Source organism: Anopheles marshallii, chromosome 3, assembly GCF_943734725.1.
Source record: "Anopheles marshallii chromosome 3, idAnoMarsDA_429_01, whole genome shotgun sequence".
Taxonomy (NCBI): Eukaryota; Metazoa; Arthropoda; class Insecta; order Diptera; family Culicidae; genus Anopheles; species Anopheles marshallii.
The window spans coordinates 26,799,400-26,820,215 of NC_071327.1; the positions used below are offsets into that span (position 1 = coordinate 26,799,400).

Genomic DNA, 20,816 nt, shown 5'->3' on the forward strand with positions numbered 1-20,816 from the left:
AATCATCATGTTTGTCCTAGCAGATAAAAAGAAATAAAAAATCGATCGATTCTGTTCGTTTCGTTATTCATTTTGTTTTTCATATTTCTTTGCTAGTTAGTCTTATTCAGCACTTGTTACGACAAGCGGGGGTTAATCTTTGTTTTTGTTTTGCTTTTTGCGCTCGTGTTTAGTAGTTAATAAGTCGTTTCCCTTTATTTTCCCGATGTTTTTTTTATCAACTGGTTACCTTCTTCTCTTGCATTTTTTTTGCAACTCGGGGTTTATTTTACGGTTTTCCTATTTACTACATACAAAGAGAACGTGAAGCTGCTATAGAAAACGTAGGCAATTGGTCTGGCTAAATCCGTTTTTCCACCGTCAAATTATTTTGCAAGATTGCTTGCCAATTACAAACACACATCGAAACCTTTCATTTTATTCTCTTTCCTTTCGTATGGAAGAGTATTCCTTTAGTGCAAATAACACACTTTTGCATAACCGTTAACAATACACCATCCGATACAGCTTAGTTAAAACAATTACACAACACGCAGCATTACATTGGAAAATCAAAAGGAAAATAGAAAACGAAAACACATTGCTAAAAAAATGCCGTAAAATAAAGCAATAATGAATAATTAAAAATAAAAACCAAAAAAGGACACAATATTAACACAACAGTTTCTAAAATTCATAGACAAAGGATTATTCGCTACTTGTTGCACACGTTTGTCCTGCTCATTGCTGTGTGGCCTTTTTGTTTTGCTTCTACTTTTGACATCATATGTGTTTTACCCAACCTAACCCTTCAATAAGCAAGGCAGCCGATAAGGCCGATAAGGTGAAAAAAGATGGCGCGCAGAAAAAGGACAGGACATTAATTAGTAAAATATTAAACATCATGGCAAATTGAGGTTAAATTGAGTGATAGAAAAAAAGAAGTGCTCATATAATACACACACTTAGTAAAAGAAAAAATAAGATTGGAATATCAAACGTACGATTAAGCTTAAACTTCATGTATAACAGGTTGAGTAATTCGAGCCTACAAATTTCGTCCGTTTGCGACTAGAGGAATGGAAACGGAGGGGGGGAAATACAATGCTTGCAATGACCGGTATATTATATTGAGACTTTAGATATGATAATAAACATCACTAAATTACAAAACAAAACATTACAAACATTATAAATAAAACGTATGTTAAATTAAGCCTTCACCTTTACATCGCTTCTGTTAGCAAACTGCTTAATTGTTGTATGTCACTACTTTTTGGCCAGAAATCAAAGAACAATCTCGTAATCAGAAACAGTGTGACGGTTGCCAGGGAAACGCCGCCTTCGATTACACTACTATTGCCGTTCTTTTCGTCTACTTGATTGAGCGTTCGTGTTTTTTTTTTTATAAGTAAAGCACGGGAAGCGACAGTTAAATGCCGGACCGATCGGGAAAAGGACAACCCTCCTGATTTACACCCCTCACAAACACACCGTGCGAAAGGTAGCATAAATTAAGACTAGAATATTAGATCGCTATATAGAACCGGGGGTCCCCTACCCCCGGGTCCCCTCCCACTGTTTTACTGATGGTTATAAAATATGCCATTACTTCATTTCCTACTCATGATCACTTGCTGCTTGGATTGGTTAGAAAACATCGTATTTTCTTTTCCTCTTCTATGTGTCCACTACTTTTTTGTGGAGGGTTTTCGTTTTGTCGTTTCACATTCCAAACAAGCGCTTGAACAACCTAACAGCGGGACTCTACTTTTTACTATTTTCATTGCGTACTTATGTTGATTTTAAACGGAAAGAATCAGTGTTGCCGGTGGGTTACACGCTTAAGCCGTCAGAGTTAACACCACCGTACTTGTACACATGATTTATTTTAACACTGGCCGAAACATTTACAGCGTGTGGGTGCATATGCTGTGCTGTACGGAGTTCTACAAGTGTATTTCCGCTTTAAATTTCCTCACTGCTTCTAACTACTTTTTCAATTTTCCAGTTTGTAACGCTCTTGTAAGACACGGTCTTCTGATCTCCATCTCTCTTTGCCAAGGTATAACTATAAAAAAACTCATCTAAAACGGGAGAAAGATAAAAGATTGCTTGTAAAAAAATACGAAACAGTAAGTCCACTCATCGCTATACAAAGAATACTATCGAGCGCTATGTCGTTATCAGAAAGAGAGAAGCTGTTATTCATACTAACCCGGATGAATACACATACGTAAACAAAAACCACGAATCTTACACAATTGTAACTATTATACATTTTCATTTTATTGCGAACGAGATTGAGTAAAACAGTAGAAAAAACAGTGTGTTGATTCGCATTACAAAGCGGGGTATGCGGTTTGGCAACCGGGATAGATATAGATACCAGCATGCGCATTTAGAGAATGTGTGTGCCTTTTGTGTTTCGTTATCCTATTTCAATAGAAATCATTCGAAAGAATGTGCAACAAACGCCCTGCACATTTGTGTATTTTATCTCATTTATCCTTTTATCCTTCCTAATCGGTTCCGAACGAACATGGTTACACACCTGGTGATAGTTTATGTGTATTATATACTTTCTTTACCTTCTCTCCTAACGAATCAACATATTAGCTGTTTAGCAAACTTTTTACTTCACTTCTAACGCTTTGGAAGGAGTTGGTATCATCGTATTTCGTTTTCTTTTATCATTTATTGTTCAATTTAGTCTTGTACGTATATGCATGAAGTTTTGCGAAACGACACCCTGCTGCATTACAGCTTTTTGTTCAGCACAAACTTATCTTTTTACGAAGTTGCAAGGTATGCGTTATGGTCATTCCAATACACGCGTGTATTATGAGAGAGTGGACAAACGTGTTTAAAGATCGAAAGTAAATCAAAATCACATTAAACTTTTGCTCAGTTGACGCTATTTTGGGGACAAGCTACCGAAAGCTACATCCATTTGAATGTAAATCGTAAGCTAACTTCTAGCATCCTTGTATAGAAAACTAGCACAGTCGAGCAAAGTATCGAGCACAAAAGAAAAATGAAAAAAATACCCCAATGCTTTGCTACTACTAAAAATAGTTGAAATAGATTTTTTTTTATAATATGCTTAACGTCCAGTCATAATGTTTGCTTCGAAAAGATTAACTTTCTATCCCTCCCTTTGCGCCTGATTACTTTGCACTGCTCTTAAAATGTTATGTTTTAAAGTAATTGGAGAAACATTCATTTGCTGGAGCGAATCGCGGATGTTTTTAACATATCATCATTCGATATGATTTACTTCTCAGTTATCAAAAATGGAAATTGAAAAACCTAAAAAGGTTATGCTGGTTAAAGAGACAACAATTTCAAGGTGTGTCCTTGCTTGCCCCACACGGGGCTTCGTCATGAGCAAAAGCGCTTGGTCTTTGTTAATTGCTTTTATTGTGTATTTCTGTTAATAATTAAATTGTGACACATATCATTTGATTATCATCCGAATTTCCATTGGCAATGTGGTGTTTTTTTGTTATTTTCGTTTCTGATTCTTTCGACTAAGTTCATAATAGTTACGTCTTTTTTTTACTAAGGGACTACTACTGACTCGAACATGGTGTGTGTTTGTGTGGTTGGCAAATAATTCAGTAAAGATCTATACTATCGTTTGACTTTAATTCCACCCGGGGACTTGTGAAAACAATCTACCTTTTATTGGGGGTTTGTCTTTGCAGTTGCCCAAGAAACCACTTTCGCTTTAAGTTAATTATTAGATTAAGTTAAGGTTGTGTTTTTTTATTAAATAGCGTTTACTTTGTGATGCCTTCTACCTCCACACGCATCCAATATGAGATCTTCGAACTGTCTTGTCTAGTAGTATTTGCGCTTGTATCTGCGTTGTCCCGTATGGTGTTTAGCTCTTCCCTTCTTCCCTTCTTCATCTTACTTTTAGTTGTTGTTTTTATCCTTTTTTACATTTTAAACCATATTGTGCTTGGTAGTACGACCAAGATATCTCCCCATGCCTTACATGTGCCGCACAAGTGTCCTACACCTATAACTTGTCCTATCTATTCATCGTTCACACCATTCAAAATGCACACAAGTTTGCTCAAAAACATGTCATACTTCATTACTCACGTTTAGCTTTTTTAATGAATTATGTTATATTGCCTTTGCTAAACAATATTGTTGAGATGGTGCCGACCATTCCTGTATGCAATACCTTTGTTGTGCTCATCGCGTGTGAAAGCAAAGATTTCAAATTAATTTAAAACATTTCTGCTAAAGAAGAGCTTTTCCGAAGTTCTGAAATCAAAATTATGTTTATCATCATTGATCATTTACTTGGTAAATAGTTATGTTTTGATAATTTCAACGCAAAATATGTTTACTCGTAACGTTAATGGTTTGATTATATACTTTAAGTACCAATTCCAGAAAAATACTTATTCTTCATCTATGGGATACACAATTTCGACACCGGCTGTTCAGTCTACAAAACTCAATTATAATGTTGTTACTCTCGTACGAGGCACATCTAAATAATACACAATCCAAATGGTAGAGTTATTGCGAGAAAAAAATGTTGACTTAAAAAATGGGGAACGAATTATTGCTCCTGCATGTATTGTCGATGTTCTTTGGCAACAAACATTGCTAAGTATTAAGCGGGAATTGACTGCTTTATTAAATCTTACGTATCGCGGGGGGGTGGGTTTACAAACACACCGTAATCGTGCCATCTTTCTTCTTTTGCTATACGCTAACGCAATTCATTAAAGTTTACAGGCTTTTCGCTTTGAGAGAATAGAGATCTACAGTTAAGAAAAAATGTACGTACACGCAAAGATTTTTTGGTAACCTAAAAATCCAGAAAAAAAACACCATTTAGATGGCAAAGAGTTATTCAAGCAAATGACGATCATTTTGCGCAATTAATATAAAAGAAAAAGAAAAATATATCAACAAAAAAAAAACATAAGTCTCTACCAACTGATTACTACTATTATCACATCCTTTGATTTTACACTTGCATTGTTCAGTTCTGTTTTGTGGCACTAGCGTTTCCTGTCTTAATTTTTAATAGTATAGTGCGCAGATGTACGGCATGTGTTTCCCGGTCGTACTACGTTCAAACCTGAGGATGGATTACGGTAATGCTTTTTTTGTTTTTATCCCGATTTTGCAAAGCGTGTGGAGAATTCTGACTACGTTCTTCCTGCATCACTGACATAGAGCATCGCGTGAGTAAGCTGCACAGTAATTTGTAGTTGGAAGGATATGTTGGTTTCTTTGTATTATTCGAACTAAATGACCTCCTCCATTTACCATAAATTGTAAATCATGATAGAGCCAAAATCAATTGAAATCCAACGTTCGTTCTGTGTAAGAGCTAGATTTGTAGGTTAAAAAGGCCAATCGAAACACATTTTCTCTCTGTTACCCAACAAACCCACCGGAAGTATACGCACACACACGCATAATGGTGGTGGTAATTATTAACTATTAGCACATGGTGCGTGTTTTTAACTTGTCTGTCTCATTTGCCTTAATATCAACTATACCGGAATAATAGGTGGCATCGCTCGGGCTGGAGAGCTTCCGAATATCGAAGTGGTACACAAAACAAAAAGTAATAATCTAAAAGCAAAGCTAATGAAACAACGAAAAGGTAACAATATTTCAACAGTATTCAGTTCTGCTTTTGTGAAGCAAGTAATAAGGAAAACACATATGATAAGTAAAAAGGTGCGCCTCCTTCATTAAAAGATACAAAACGAGATAACATAATGGTGAGCACAAACAAGCGTTGATAACGATAAGGTTCCTTTTTCCACCCTACTTGGTTTACCGACACGCGCTTTCTCCTCGTCGCCCTAACATTTTACTACATTTCTTTGAACCGATCGATTTGAATCACATTTTATACTATATGCAACCAACAGCACTAAAATCGCACGTTGCCAAGATATCGGCTTAATGTAGCGGCCTCTCCTGATATTGTTTATTTTTTGTACATGCTTCTCTGCTTCAATTCCCTGTCTTCATTTATTTGCAAGGACAATTTCGCTCGCAGTTTATCTATACATTTGTTTGTCAATTCCATCATCCATTGTGTTGCCTGACTTCGATGATTTTCGTGTTATTATTACTAGCCGGCACGGTATCTGGACGTAAAACTATTTCAACTATAAAACGTAGACAACTACAGTTCAGACTATCCGCTTCCGCGTGTGTTATAACTATGCTTGAATTAAATTCTACAACCCAACACTGCGGCGCAACTGTATATGCTAACTGTTTCCCACCCATTTTTAAAAACTCTGATAATGGATATTAATATTATACGCTTTTTTGGGGGTTTCAAAATTATCACCAGTTTGTAGTAGATGCGTGTTTCAGTTTGTGTGATTGAAAATTGGTTAAGACAGTGACAGTCGAATCCGCGTCTCTCGACGTCTCATTCGCGTAGGATTTTAGGGTGTAAATTGGAACGCTTCTTAAGTTATCCTTTTCCCCCGAGCCTATCCCGACATCGGTCCGACAACACATACCCACAACACTCTCTTAAAAGAGTTAGAAAAATCCTCAAGAGATGGTTGTGGTTCAATGAGGGTGCAGATGTTTTGCTGCTGCTCACTGCCAATAAAGCTACCCTTACCTTCAGTACTACTGATAATCCAAATAGTACAACTAGGTAAATATAGTAATAATTATCTTATTAATATAACGTTGATTAATCCATTCCCGCGTATGTATTTTGCATCACTAATCAATAAAATATTTGTTTTTGTTTCCTGCATTGTCGTAAGTTTCGATATCTTTGTTTGTTATCTAATCGATTCTTTGCTCCACAACAATAATTAATCCATCCTTTGCCATTAATTACCTTGCTACGGTTTTCACTCTGTACGCGTGTGTACTTGTCGAAAATTTAAATGTATCTTGTCCCATACAATGTTCTTAAGTGCTACTTCGTTTCTGCATCATGCGAATCCGTCCGCCCCGTTTTGATTACTTAAATGAATAAATTTTGTCCTGCGTGTGTGTGTGTTTTGTTATACATTACTCACATTTATCATGGTGTAATATCGCCAATACTTTGTTTTTATCGGGAATCACTGTGTGATTTCGTAGCGGGGATTCTTCTCGTATATCTAAACCTAAAAACATCGTTCTCTATCTCCGCGCGTATCTTTTACTCTCGGGGGGAAGAATTTTGTTTCATTTCTATCAAACATACACTAACTCTGCCTTCGACTTCGGCTTTTGTGTGTTTTCCGCTATAGCAAACAGACCTGCGAAGTGCTAGAATACTTTGTGTCTTCTCTTTCTCTGAATCGCGTTTGCCTTTTGCACTGTCTGTGCACTTGATTTAGTATTTTGCCTTCCTTAATTTTCTAATAGTTACTCAGAGACTCAAAGCTGCGGATTTTGAAGGCGAATGTGAAACGATACTACCCAGTATATGAAGACGATGAACGGGGTGACATAAAGATTTCACGTATTGGTGTAATTTCGTACGGGTATGTTGGAGAGCTTATGTATAGACACACATGAATATAACTGGAACGTTTCAACCTGAGAAATAGAGAAAAAGATTTTAAGCTAATCGGAAAACAGAGAGATGCGGTGCCAAGACGCAAACCGTAAATGACTATTACATTTTTTATCTTTAATCTAGTCGAAATTAACTACGATACTTACGGAATTATATCCGAATCCAGTCATGATGGGAACGAAGTGAAGATGTCGACAAAACTTGTCAGATGGTCGCCTTTACTTCCTTGTTATTGATCCGTGTCTCTGTTGTGCTGTTTTGGTTTGAATTTCCTATCTCTCCGGCAATTTGCCTTAATGTATCACACCTTTATGTCGCGCCGTTTGTTTACCAAATCACGACGTATTTTCACGCAAAACTATGCTACCACGATCGATATTACTGGTGGGGTTTTTGACAAGTTTAACGCATTGCTTACGCACACTGGTTTGTGAAAATGACTTCGTAAGCCATTTCGCATAATGCTGAACCTTGTTTCGGCTCCAACGATGATGCATCTATAAATGTTTCGCAGCCTAGGATTCTTGGTTGTTCGAATAAATACTCGCATCTCGACAGAATCCCTTTTCCGTTGCTCGATCGTTTAATGATCGTGTTTTTGTTTTCTTCTTCAAAGAATAACGTGACGAATGTTGACGAATCTTCAGAGTAGCAGCAAAACGTTCTTCATTTTTAATAATAAATGGTGTAGAATGTCATTGGTTCGAAGTATAGCACTAGCAGGAAGGCTTTCGTAGTAACGTGAGTGTGTGTACCATAAACATGCAGCATGGAAATTTGAGCAGTTTTTTTTAAATCGCATCTAAATAATTCTTTTCGTTTACGTAAAAACAAGATACTGTTCTCCGTGTAACATCATTATAACTAGATAAAGAAAGTTAGTAAAAAATCGCTTGTTTGCTTTGGCAACTTTGGTAACGATGGCGAGATGATGTTGTTGCTGCTGCTATCGTACTGATCTTCTCAGGTTTGTTGTTTCCAATTCTGGTTTTTGTGTGTATGTCGTTGTTGGTCCATATTGCTGAGGCTTATTTCATTGTTTGTTTGTTATTCTCTTTAGGATACCTTAACATGATTCACTGTCTTTTGATGGCGTTTGCCTGTAGCCTAAAAATTCCTTATTGGAAAGGTACATAGTATGGGGATTGTTGCTGCATTTTGTTCAATTCCATGATCAGCTTGGTCGCGGTGTCCTGAATCGCAGTGTTAGAAGCCATTGCATTTTTCCAGTTAGAGCCAGATGGTCCGCCAGACGGCATGTTGTTGACTCCCGCCGGTCCCGCAACACCATAACGCATCGATGAGCTTTTCTTATAGTAGTGAGAAGCCTGCTGTGACTGTTGTTGCTGCAGACGTACAGCAGCGTTTGCAGAAGCCGCCATGGCAACAGAATTAGAAGCTGCGGAACCCAGCGAATAGTTGTTAACATATTGTTTTTGCTGCTGCTGGACCATATCGTATTGCTGCTGTGGACGAAGTCCCGATGATTGTGACGATGTACCGTTCGATTGAGAAATGCCTTTATGATTGGCACCGGTGTTATTATACTGCATTCCCATCGGTCCCATATGATTGAACTGATCGCGTCCCAATAGGTTGTTGTTAAAGAAACCACCGTTTGATCCCGATCCGCCCATACCATTCTGAGCGTTGGGCAAAGATCCAACATTTCCTGATCCATAAGCACCGTTGTTAAACCGTGAGGACTGAAGCCCTCCTGCAGCATTGCCATTTCCTCCAATTCCGCTAGATACTTGTTGGTACATGTTGTATTCACGTGCCGACACAGAGTTGCCGTTGTTATTGTTGAACCGATAGGCGTACTGCATTTGCAGCTGTTGTTGCTGGAGCCGCAATTGTTGCTGCTGCTGTTGCTGTTGTTGTTGTTGCAGATTGCCATAAATTTGATTTGCGTTCAGGTTAGACAAGCTTGAGGTACCACAAGTCTGATTATGAGGAGCAGCAGCCGAGTTTGCACCAACAGCATTGACCGGATACTGGAAATCACAACACGGGCACGTTTCCATGCGAAATTCTTGTACGTTACCATACGGCCCAAGACGATGGTACTGGGAACGGTTTTGAAGAAAGAACTGAATATTGTTTGTTACCGGTAGTTCGGCAAACTGGAATGCGAATTCCCCGGTACCACCACTACCTTGCGGGCGAATATTGCTGCCCACGTCGAGAATGTCGCGATTGTTGTACGTAATGGCTTGGCGCGGTAAGATGAAAATAGGTTCCTTCGTAGTCTTGGGCGAAAATAACGGCAATTCGCTGGGTTCTTTCGTCAAGTTCAGCAGCCCAAGCGATAATAATGCGTCTGTGTCGTCCACGGTGGTAGTCGAAGGTTCGTTCAATTCCTTTTCACAGGATCCAAGTAGTTCTGCTGAAGGTGAAGTGGATATTGGTGCACTATTTTCGGTTGATTTTTCAGATAATTTTGGTTCATTTTCGTCCAATTGGTTGGTATAGTCATCTGAAGCCGAAGACGACGAGGAGGAAGAGGTGGAACAAGTTCTGGAAGATGTTGTCGACATGGTCGTTGCAGCGGACAGCGATGCTGAGTTTGGAGGCGTATTTCCTGCACCGGATGTTCCGTCTTCTTCATTCTCGTCCAGCAAGGTTGGCATTTGTTTCTGGAAAAGCAGTAAAGAAATAGTAGAATATGGAAAACTTTTCAAATCCCCTACGCCACCAAAACTACCATGTTTAATATTTAGCTCTTTTAGTTGATTGACTTCTATGAACGTTTTCTTACGAGAGAACGCGTTCCTTCCCTCAACCGTATATGGAATGAGTTCACATTAATCCACAAGTTCGAACAGGATGTAATGTTTCAGCAAGTTTTTGTTTTTTTTATTTCTGGAAAATTCAAACCGGGGGTTTGAAGGCAAATACTTTCTACGCTTGGAGAATCCAGAATAAATCAACCGGACACTTTGAACCACTACACATTCAAAAACAAAAGAAAAGTGGATACCAGTCCGCTCTTTCAATCCCAGGGGGTATGCCTCTGAATATGAGATGTCAAATCTCATAGGAGGCTACAATCCACCAACAACTGCAACTATTCTTAATGCTAGATTGACAATCCACCAACAAGTGCATCTATTCTTAATGCTAATTTGCTTAAACTAATCGAGCTGAATTTTATTCTAGTGACCGTAACTTTGCGATGCCCTATAAATTGGCCTTGGTCTTAAATTCCTATTAGGAGTCTGGAAGATTATACTTTCAAGAATGTACGGGGCGTCAATAAATCCGCTAATAAGCTAATGTAAAAAAATGCACAGCGCCGTCATTCGCCTAAGTTGAAAGGATTCCGAATAACAGAAAATTAGTACGGTATGTGGTGTAGGTAGAGTAGTGCCACGAGATCAAGGCAGCAGATAAAAGAGCGCATATGTCAATTTTCTTTGCAATTAAACAAAGATTTATTTAATTGTATTTATTCTTTGAACTAACAGGTTGGCTAATAAGTCCCCGGTCTGACACATAGATGGCGCCGCTAGTATTAAATGCATATTATTTTTATATAGTACCAACCTTCAAATGATTCGTGTCAAAATTTGACGTCTGTATGTCAATTAGTTTGTGAGACAGAGCGTCTTTTGTCAAACAACTTTTGTGCAAGTGTTGTTCCACCAAGACAACACACCGTGCCACAAATCATTGAGAACGATGGCAAAAATTCATGAATTGGGCTTCGAATTGCTTCCCCACCCACCGTAATCTCCAGATCTGGCCCCCAGCGACTTTTTCTTGTTCTCAGACCTCAAAAGGATGCTCGCAGGGAAAAAATTTGGCTGCAATGAAGAGGTGGTCGCCGAAACTGAGGCCTATTTTGAGGCAAAACCGAAGGAGTACTACCAAAATGGTATCAAAAAATTGGAAGGTCGTTATAATCGTTGTATCGCTCTTGAAGGGAACTATGTTGAATAATAAAATCGAATTTTGACAAAAAAAAAATGTGTTTTTCTTTGTTAGACCGGGGACTTATCAGCCAACCTGTTATTAAAATATTTTTAGTTTCAAAAAACGTATTAACACGTTGAGATTAATAAAAGGGCAACGCAAAGGTCACTGGCAAAAAAATCAGCAATCTTTGAGGATTCATGAATCTTTGAGGATTCAAGAATCTTTGAGGATTCATGAATCTCTGAAATAGAGATTCAGATTCATTCTTTCAGTTCAAAGATTCATTCAGATTCATGAATCTGAATCTGAATTATCCAACACTAATGCAAACAATAAACAATGGCGGAGTCCTTGCAAAACACTGGAATTCCGTGAAATTGTGCAAAATGAACATAAATTCACTCAGGTATGGTGAGAAAATACGTTTCGTTCTCAATTTCTCAATTCTTTTAATTCCTAGCATTTTTTTCCATGAACATCAAATTACTTCGTAGCAACCATTGACGAAGTTACTGAAACCTATTGCTGGTAATTGGATCATCATTCGATTTGATACCGCCACTCCAACTGGATACCCTTCCAAATTACAAGTGAATCAATTCAAAATTTACATTGCCACATTCGACAGGATCTATCAGTAAGTAAATGGAAGACTTAATTCTTCCATCTGGATGAACCAAACATAAAAATGTATTCTTTTAGTAATGGTTTATACAGTTTATCCAAGTTGCTGTTACTATCCTCTGGCCTATTGCTGCAAATCAGGACCATACGCCAACTGTTTTTGCTGTGGATACGGTTGTCCATTGCCAATTTGCTTGTGCCCATATATACGAGCGAAAAGGACCCGTGATTTGCGTCTTTGCCGACCTTGGGGAAGATGAGCTGTAATCCTGCCGGTTGCTGCGATTATCTAATCTGTGGTACAGGCTTGTGTTCACCAAAAATGTTGTCTACTAGTTCCTGTAGACCGTGTGGACCATGTGGGCCGTGTCTAACGTGTGGACCGTGTGGAACGTGTGTACAATGCGGAGTATGTGATCAGTGTTGTCTCCCAAAGGATATTGCAGTGTTCGTTGATTGCACTTACGCAGCTGTAATCCATCAACGAGCGAGGATGGCAAGACGCTTGAGGCTTAAAAATGCCTGCATGTACGATTGATGGCAGCATAACCAACAAAAAAGGTAAGGTTTTATTATTATACATCATATTTCTAAATCGCCATACAATATATACTTAATTATAGAAAAATGGTAGCTAAACAAATATTGCGAATTGGTCGAATTCTAAAGCAACATGCTACGGAGGTATTCAAATAACTAAGCTTGATTTTACCTGAGCGATAAACGATAAACCGAAAAAGTGCAAAGAGTACGGTTATGTCGGTTATGTTCGCTGCGACCAAAATGTGCAGCTGTTTTTTTGAAGGGACAATCTTCTTGGGTTCCCGTTTGATGCTCTTAGAAATTCAGGTAGCTATCGGTATGGCTACATTATTCAGGTATATAGGTCAATTTTTTTCATCTGGGTATCGAACGCATGTCTTGAGAAGCAGCTGCACATTCTATAAGCGCAATGTGCAATCCTACCAATCCAACCAATCCTAGAAATGGTTGTACAAACCGGATGTACCACCTAATACTATTGCATTTAGAACTGTGAAAGGTTACCTGCTGTAAAATAACCCCTGAAATTTAAATTATACAATTTACCCATATTTCATAATTCAGTATTTACCCATAATCATGCATATATATATTTGTTGATTACATGAACGAAATGAGTTTTCTTTTGCGTTTTAGATGGGATTTAACACACATTATGAAAGGATGCATTCTCACCTTGATATCTTCCAAATCCAAAGAACTGACGCCGCTGGATTCGCTTCCAACGGGTGATAGCGGGTTCTTCATGCGAAAGTCAATGCTCACGGGGGAAATCGGCGACAGCAACCCGAATCCTTCCAAGAGATCGCCTACTCCCGACATCGGAACAGCAATATTGAGAGCCATCTGTTTGAGATAATTAAAGATTAAAAACAAAACAGCGCTAAATATATTAGTAAAGGTTTCTAGATATTTCTAGGCTAAATATATTAATAAAGGCTACTGTGACTTAAAGCTAAGAGAATTTATTTCTATGCTATGGGGTGGGAAGTTTATGTCGAATCGATGTTTAATATGTCCTGATTTTTTTAATTCCAACATAAAAATCTAGTCTATTGTACCAAATGTTTTGGAACACTGTATGGAAACCCCTGCACAAACAACTTGCGCGTTATCAAGTGCACCAACCAAACTGCAACCGCCAACTTACTGAGAATTGGAAACACCTCAATCTTTTCAAAATACAAGTGAAGCAAAAGGTTTTGGCTTATCATTTTACTTTCATTAAAAGTATACGATCCTTTTTCTGTTAATGTGTATTTAATGCATTTTCTGTTTGTACTTCATTGATTAAAAGGCTGACAACAACAATAAACCAAGAGGAAGTGTTTCCAATACTTTAATATTTAATAAGAAACAATGGTTACTTTATCAACTCTATTTTTGATATTTTTCAACTGGCCACTATTAGTAAAATTTGGAGTATATAATTACTCTGAATGAAGAACGTGTCCGTCATACCACCGCGTTTATTCATTGCTAGGTTATAAAAGTCGTGTTTTTATTTAGCCAAAGAACGATTTCCCTCATAAACCAATTGTGTGAATAATAAAACCATATTATTACACGAAGCAGCAGCATCGACCAGAATGACCACAAAACAAACATTTACGCTTGAACAAACATGTTTTGAAGGGATTCTTGTGCACGTGTTTGTACGGTAGCGGTTTTACGTGTGAGTGATGTACGGTTGATACGGTGTGGGGTAGTAATAAGGGATATAAATAGTAACAATGATTACGTTGGCATGTTGTTACGAGGGACACATTTGCCTTTACACCATATTAAGATGGGTGAGATTCATTATGTTCGCGCACAGAATATTTCACACAGTTAGAGCTTACACGGAGAATAGTCGGGGACTTAACCGCAAAAACAATTCGAAACACTAGCAGTATAAAATAACAACGTTGGTCTGTCAGCCTGCGCTATATGATGCCATTTCCATTTGTAAATGATGGTGTTCTTTTAAAGTATGACATAGCGAGCAATTACTAGTAAGAAAATTAACCCCTTGACGCTTCTAAAGGCCTTGGGGGACATGTTGGTATAGATGTTGAAGAATTACTAGAAGAAGAAGTTAAAGAAGATGTTAGCATTCGCACCATCCCATTTTGTGGCGTCAAATTTCGCAAACAGTTAAAAAGTATCAGTAATAACAAAGGCAAAAGTCTTCAAAGTATGCGTATCAGAAGGTGCAAATTAGTAATGTTGAGCAAAAATGTCAATCGCCATGACATCAGAGTGCCGCACACGGTCATCTTTAACTTTTGCTACCAACAGAGAAAAATGGCAACATTTTGCAAACACAGAAAGTAACAACGACAACAACAAAACAGCGATGAATCCTAAATAATGGTCGGTTGCGAACGAAATACAATATAGCGCGATATCATTTTCTTTTGGCACATTTCTACGTGTGTTTCGTCTTCTTGAAATGCCCTTTCCGTGTGGTTCTTTTCCTTTTGCGCATACATATGCACAGTGTGCGATGGACTTTACCGTCTGCTTTTACCTGAGCGCGTAGGTACGAATGTATTAGTATTACGAATCTCCTCCACTACAGCTGTCCTGCAGTAACAGCGCCGACCCCATAGCAATATGGCCCTGGCTTTGCTTCTTCGCCTTATACTGTCGCACGCATGCAAAAAAGATAAGGAGCATGAGCGAGAGGTTGTGGTTCCGGGAGGATTTCTTCCATTCGTCCATATCGTCAAATTTCATCGCACAAAATTTTCGACCATCGTCAGCGGCATCATTCAACACGTGTCTTCCACAAGACGGACGTAAAGAAAACGGAAATTATCGACCGGCAAAGGAACGCGGTCCGATTGACGAAATGGCAATATTGCCAAGTTGCCCGAGTCCTTCGAAAGGTCTACAGGAACCTACAAGTAAATGAGAATCGTCTGTCCGAATGCACCGTGTTATCATCCGATTTTTCCCGATTTCCTAGCGATATGCAGATACAGTGCTATGCAAACAATTACAACAGCTAGTTGAAAAAGCGCCTACTCACCATAGACGACTGTCAAATCTTCGAACGGACGGATGGAATTCAATTAAATCCAGATTTCCTTCAGATGCGAAGGTTGGATTTCGTGATGGAATTTCCTCCTTTCGATATTAGGGGGTTCTACCCGTATATACGACCGTTGCTAAGATTCGCACAGGTTTGGAAACTAGACACTGAACGCCGTTGAACAACTATCGCAGCAACACCAGATACAAACTTACGCACATATATGTACACACTCACGCACACGTCGTCAACTTAACACTACACACTAGGAACACAGCAAAGTAGGCACCAAGGCAGAGAAGAAAATAGCTAACGCCAATGGAAGAATGAACGCTTTATGATCACAGATCTAGATATTTGAAGACACACGGAATAAAATGAAGAAGAAGCATTAAAAATTGGGGCTAGATAACTATACACAATGCTATTACGTATGGGGACACATGGATATCCCTGAAGAAGAGTTTTGAGCTGAACACACACGCGCACACAAATACACCAACACGCACACGCACCAAAAACACACACTGACCGTACCTCCGTTTGCAAAGATTTCCGACTGCACTATTTAAAAGTTGCCAAGACTATGAACCACCTTTCTTGGGTGAAAGATTGTAACAAAATAGGCAATCCTTTTTCTACGATTTTCAACCTAACGCAAACTGTTAATGCAGCGCGATGACGTGACGAATTTTGGTTCTACGTCTTAGCGGAAAAAAAACTCGACTTCCACACTGGAATAACACACCACCTGCTGTTGTACGGCTTGTGTGGCAGAAAACGCAATATAGCGGCCGATGGAACTGAAGACAAAATGACGAGAATGTTCGTAAATTTGTAGCCGATTCGTAGATGGCGGTGTCGCAATGGTGGTACAAGGCGACGCGGACGGCAGCACACGGGGTGCGCGGTGGTGATGGTTGACTTTTCCCCTGGTGAACTATATATTTGCGCTCTATTTTAGTTGCGCTTTCGTGAATGTTTCGATACTTGCGACCAATCCCAAATAAAGCCCAGAATGTGGAGAGAAACTTGAATCTTGCAAGCAGAGCTGATGCGTGTGTGTTTCGATGCTCCCGCCGTGAGTTGGACGATAGAAGAAAGATCAACTTTTTTGGTGGTAATTTTACGAAATTGCCGTCCACGATTCTAGCACGATTTTCTCCCGTCTCCGTCGCTGTCAGACTGTCACTTCGTGCGCTGACAGCGCCAACACAGGGTACACGGCAGATTGTATCAGTGACTTGCTTTTACGAAGCCATTTTCAAATACCAATTTTGACACAACGATTACCAATAACGATTAACATCACAGGTAATCCTCGATATACGCTATTATTTGTGTATTTGTCTTCATGAGTTGTATAAATTACTTTGGTGCTGAAATCCATGTTGGACGAGGAATGACTTAAAGAGAATTTGATTTCTGATGAACCAACACTGAATTTCATTTTTATTTTAATTTGTTTGTTTAGTTTAAAATATGGTAATATAATTAGAAACCCAAAGATATAAGAGCTAAGATCGTTACTTATGTTCACACAGTCTTATTTCAAAAAAGGCCTAAAATCAAGGTTCTGTAGAGATATATGAGCCTTGGAGGATTCATTATTTGCTTTTTTACTGTCGTAAAAAACATATTAAACTTTTAGGATTTATGAATCTTTTAATATTCGACTCCTTACTGAAGATTCATTTGAATGACTTTTCTCCTAAGATTAATGAAACACAACACTTCGTTCAGCAGTTACCATTGGAAATATCGCGGAGGGTTGCTTAGATTCTGTGCTAAAATCTATCTCAGTAGAGGCGTATCTTCGATTCCGTGTATCTCCAGGACAAATCAAGGTTCTGTAGAGATATATGAGCCTTGGAGGATTCATTATTTGCTTTTTTACTGTCGTAAAAAACATATTAAACTTTTAGGATTTATGAATCTTTTAATATTCGACTCCTTACTGAAGATTCATTTGAATGACTTTTCTCCTAAGATTAATGAAACACAACACTTCGTTCAGCAGTTACCATTGGAAATATCGCGGAGGGTTGCTTAGATTCTGTGCTAAAATCTATCTCAGTAGAGGCGTATCTTCGATTCCGTGTATCTCCAGGACTGCTTGTACATACATTGGAAGTTTCATGATTTGTGCTGCGTTGCTTGATGCTTACGCATGCTTTTATGATTTAAAGTTTTCTTACAGATTGGACATGTTACAACATGATTTTGTTTATGGTTCCGCAGTTCCTTCAGAATACTGAATTTCCTGTCGCATTTGCTGCAAACATAATCTCCAACAGGCTCTACCGAGCGCTCTGTTTTACTGTAACACGCCTTTCTCCTTTTCGTTATTTTTCTCCCCCTGCTTTTTCTCTTATATGGCGTTCTGCAGTCATTTTCATTATCTTTCCTGTTTATGGCATTGTTAAATTGCGGGGATTCGTTGTTAGTCACAGATATGTTGCTCAAGTCATCGCATGTATTACAACTGTTCGGACATTCCGGTGTTTCGTCGTAAACAGATGGAACGATTTCGTATTTTCCACAGGTTACGCCTCCAATAAATCCTGCCAAACTTTCATACGGACAATCGCTGAAATCTGGGTGAATTTCATTCGTCACCAGGATATCGTCAATTTCGTGTTTGCAGTTTATCATTGTAATATCATTAAAATATTCATCCGACCGATTTGTAGGTAACTCTTTTACGTTCATGTTCAGACCAATATCTTCCTTGTCCAGTTCTTGATTTACGTTGCAGTTTTGTACTTGGTCTGGCAATAGTTTGGCGGCAAGTTTTTTCTGATTGTGCTGCACTATCTCGCTGTAACTTAGGAAGTCAAACACATTCCATGAGCAACTCTTGCAGATATTCATGGGCATGTCCACGCTGAACTGTATCTGTACATGTGTAATGTTATAGAAATTATGTATTCTGGTAGGGAAATAAATTTTTACACCAATTGCATTTACTTACTTCGAATGAAAACACACGTTTTAACGCTTTTTGGAACGTTTGATCTAAAAGAAAGCGAACATCAGGATCATCCGGATTGAGTTCGTTGATACATAATCTACAAACGCTATGTGTGTCCATTGCTTTTGCGATACACAAATACAATCAAACTAAAGCTATATTTCTGGCTCAACAAATTGTTAGTGTTTCTGAAAAGAAATAAAATGGGAAAATATACATTATGTTAATCACGCATGCATACATCATGTTATACATTAGAATTAGCGATATTTGGATCGACCCGTAGGTTAATTAGGTGCATGAAAGAAATGTATTTGTGGTAGGGGAGGGGGTGGAGGGGGGAGGAGGTGGGTTGTAAAATCGCATGCGAATAGTACCTCAACTATAAGGATTGACTATCCAGTTAACAGGTAAACATAAGTCTATAACGTTTGGCCGTCTGGCCAAATATAATAATAAATAATAATAATATAATAAGTAATAAATCTGGCCGGTTTAACGAAAAACCATGAGCAAGAAAGCATAAGCAATTCCGACCAGTGGCTGCTGCGAGATAGAATCGACGTAGATTCAATAGATCCAGTAGGTGCACAAATTCCAGTACATGCAGGAAAGCATAAGGAACCAGTTATCGATCGTGCGCCAGAAAATATATGCATTTTGAAACATGCTGCATTAACACAGGCGTGGGTATCAAAAAATTTTGATTTCTGATATGCAGTTAATTTGACTGCTAAAAGACGCCGTGCACTACGCACGATTACCTTGCGTGCGTGCGTCTCCTGGCGCATGAGCGATATGCGCTAACTAAGCGTCTCCGAGCTGTGAGTGCAGCGATTCGGCGACTTCAACCCGATGCCGACCGAAACTCGTTAGACCCACAGGTCAACCTCGATTCTGGCTCCTCGAATCATTAGTTTTATTCACAAGCCAACGAAGAAGCAATGAAAATATAGCTTTTTTTGGCGTATCGGAATTCTGCTGCGAAATGAGATGCGTTTCTAAAGACTGCCATTTAGAAACAGTCTGGATGGGATGTTTTAACAGTCCTGTCGTGTGAAACTTTTTAACTAACCCAAAGCAAACATACAGCAAACACAAACTCTCCAATGCAAACAAATTTGTTCACCCTAATAAAGCTACAAAACGCATAGATCCACTCTCTTGCAACAGACGCTGTAAAACTTACCTTTTTTTGTACGTTAGTTGGTCAGGTAATCAGTTTACTTTGATTGGCAGATATGCATTGTCTTTACAAAGACTAAAAGCTACTCTGAACACGACCAACTTGTAATTAACACACGGATTAGGACAATTTTGCCGCTCGCCGGCTACACAAAACATTTGCAGAACTGTAAACAGAAGAAAATGATTTGTTTTGATGCCTCCCAGGTTGACACAACTGACAGCTTGGTGTTAGTACCGTAAAAATACGATAGAGGGTTCTGAATGTGATGTAGTGGAAAATTTAGATCAGATCTTTTCCTTTCGAACAGATACCGATACCGATCGTTACCGGGGTGGAATGAGTGAAATGTTTTAAAAAGATGTGGAAAAAACATGCGCAACCTAAGGAATGAATTGATTCGACGAAAATAATGGCACTTTGCGTTGTTTCGATCACTTGATCACGCCATGTCACAGTTTTTATTAATCCTTCTGTTATAAACTTCTATTTTCTTACTTCCGTGAATGCTACAGTTCTGTATCACAATATTATTCTGCAAATAAGCATCGTGACATAACACAAGCTAAAGATCGCCCATTCATGAATGAATCTTCATTAGCTGCTAAAGATGTTCATTTACGAAACATAATTTATCTATTTATGAGAGTCCTTGGTGCAACTATTCGTATGCAGTTTGAAGGCTCGCTGGTTTATAAACTTTGTTTTGCACGTATTGCAACGCAATGCGTCCTGATGGCTTGTAATGTGTGAATTCCAGGTCTTTGCCGGTACAGTTTTTCTGCAAAATGGACATTTTAAAGCCACATGTTCTTGCTTATGATAATCTAACTGCCACCTTGATGTAAACTTTTTCCCGCATTGTACACAAGGGTGCATTTCGTTGGCTTGTTCGTTTAAAATGCGCACTACCTCTTTGTGAACGTTTGATGATGCGTTATTTGAATCATGCTCTAAACTGTCCCTCCTCACAATTTCCCGTGCACATCTTGGTGTATTTAGTTTTGTCTTCTTCTGGGAAGGTTCA

The 20,816-nt window shown here is 38.7% G+C and overlaps 1 protein-coding gene across 1 annotated transcript; it reads right to left on the reverse strand.

Annotated features, from left to right (window-relative positions):
- Positions 1–8,637: 8,637 nt before the first annotated feature.
- On the reverse strand, positions 8,638–13,453 carry LOC128714963 (hybrid signal transduction histidine kinase I-like). The gene is made up of 2 exons (XM_053809845.1): positions 13,283–13,453; positions 8,638–10,158 (listed from the first exon to the last, which is right to left on the reverse strand). The coding sequence occupies exons 1-2, from the start codon at positions 13,451–13,453 to the stop codon at positions 8,638–8,640; spliced, it is 1,692 nt and encodes a 563-aa protein (XP_053665820.1).
- Between the last annotated feature and the right edge of the window lie 7,363 nt (positions 13,454–20,816).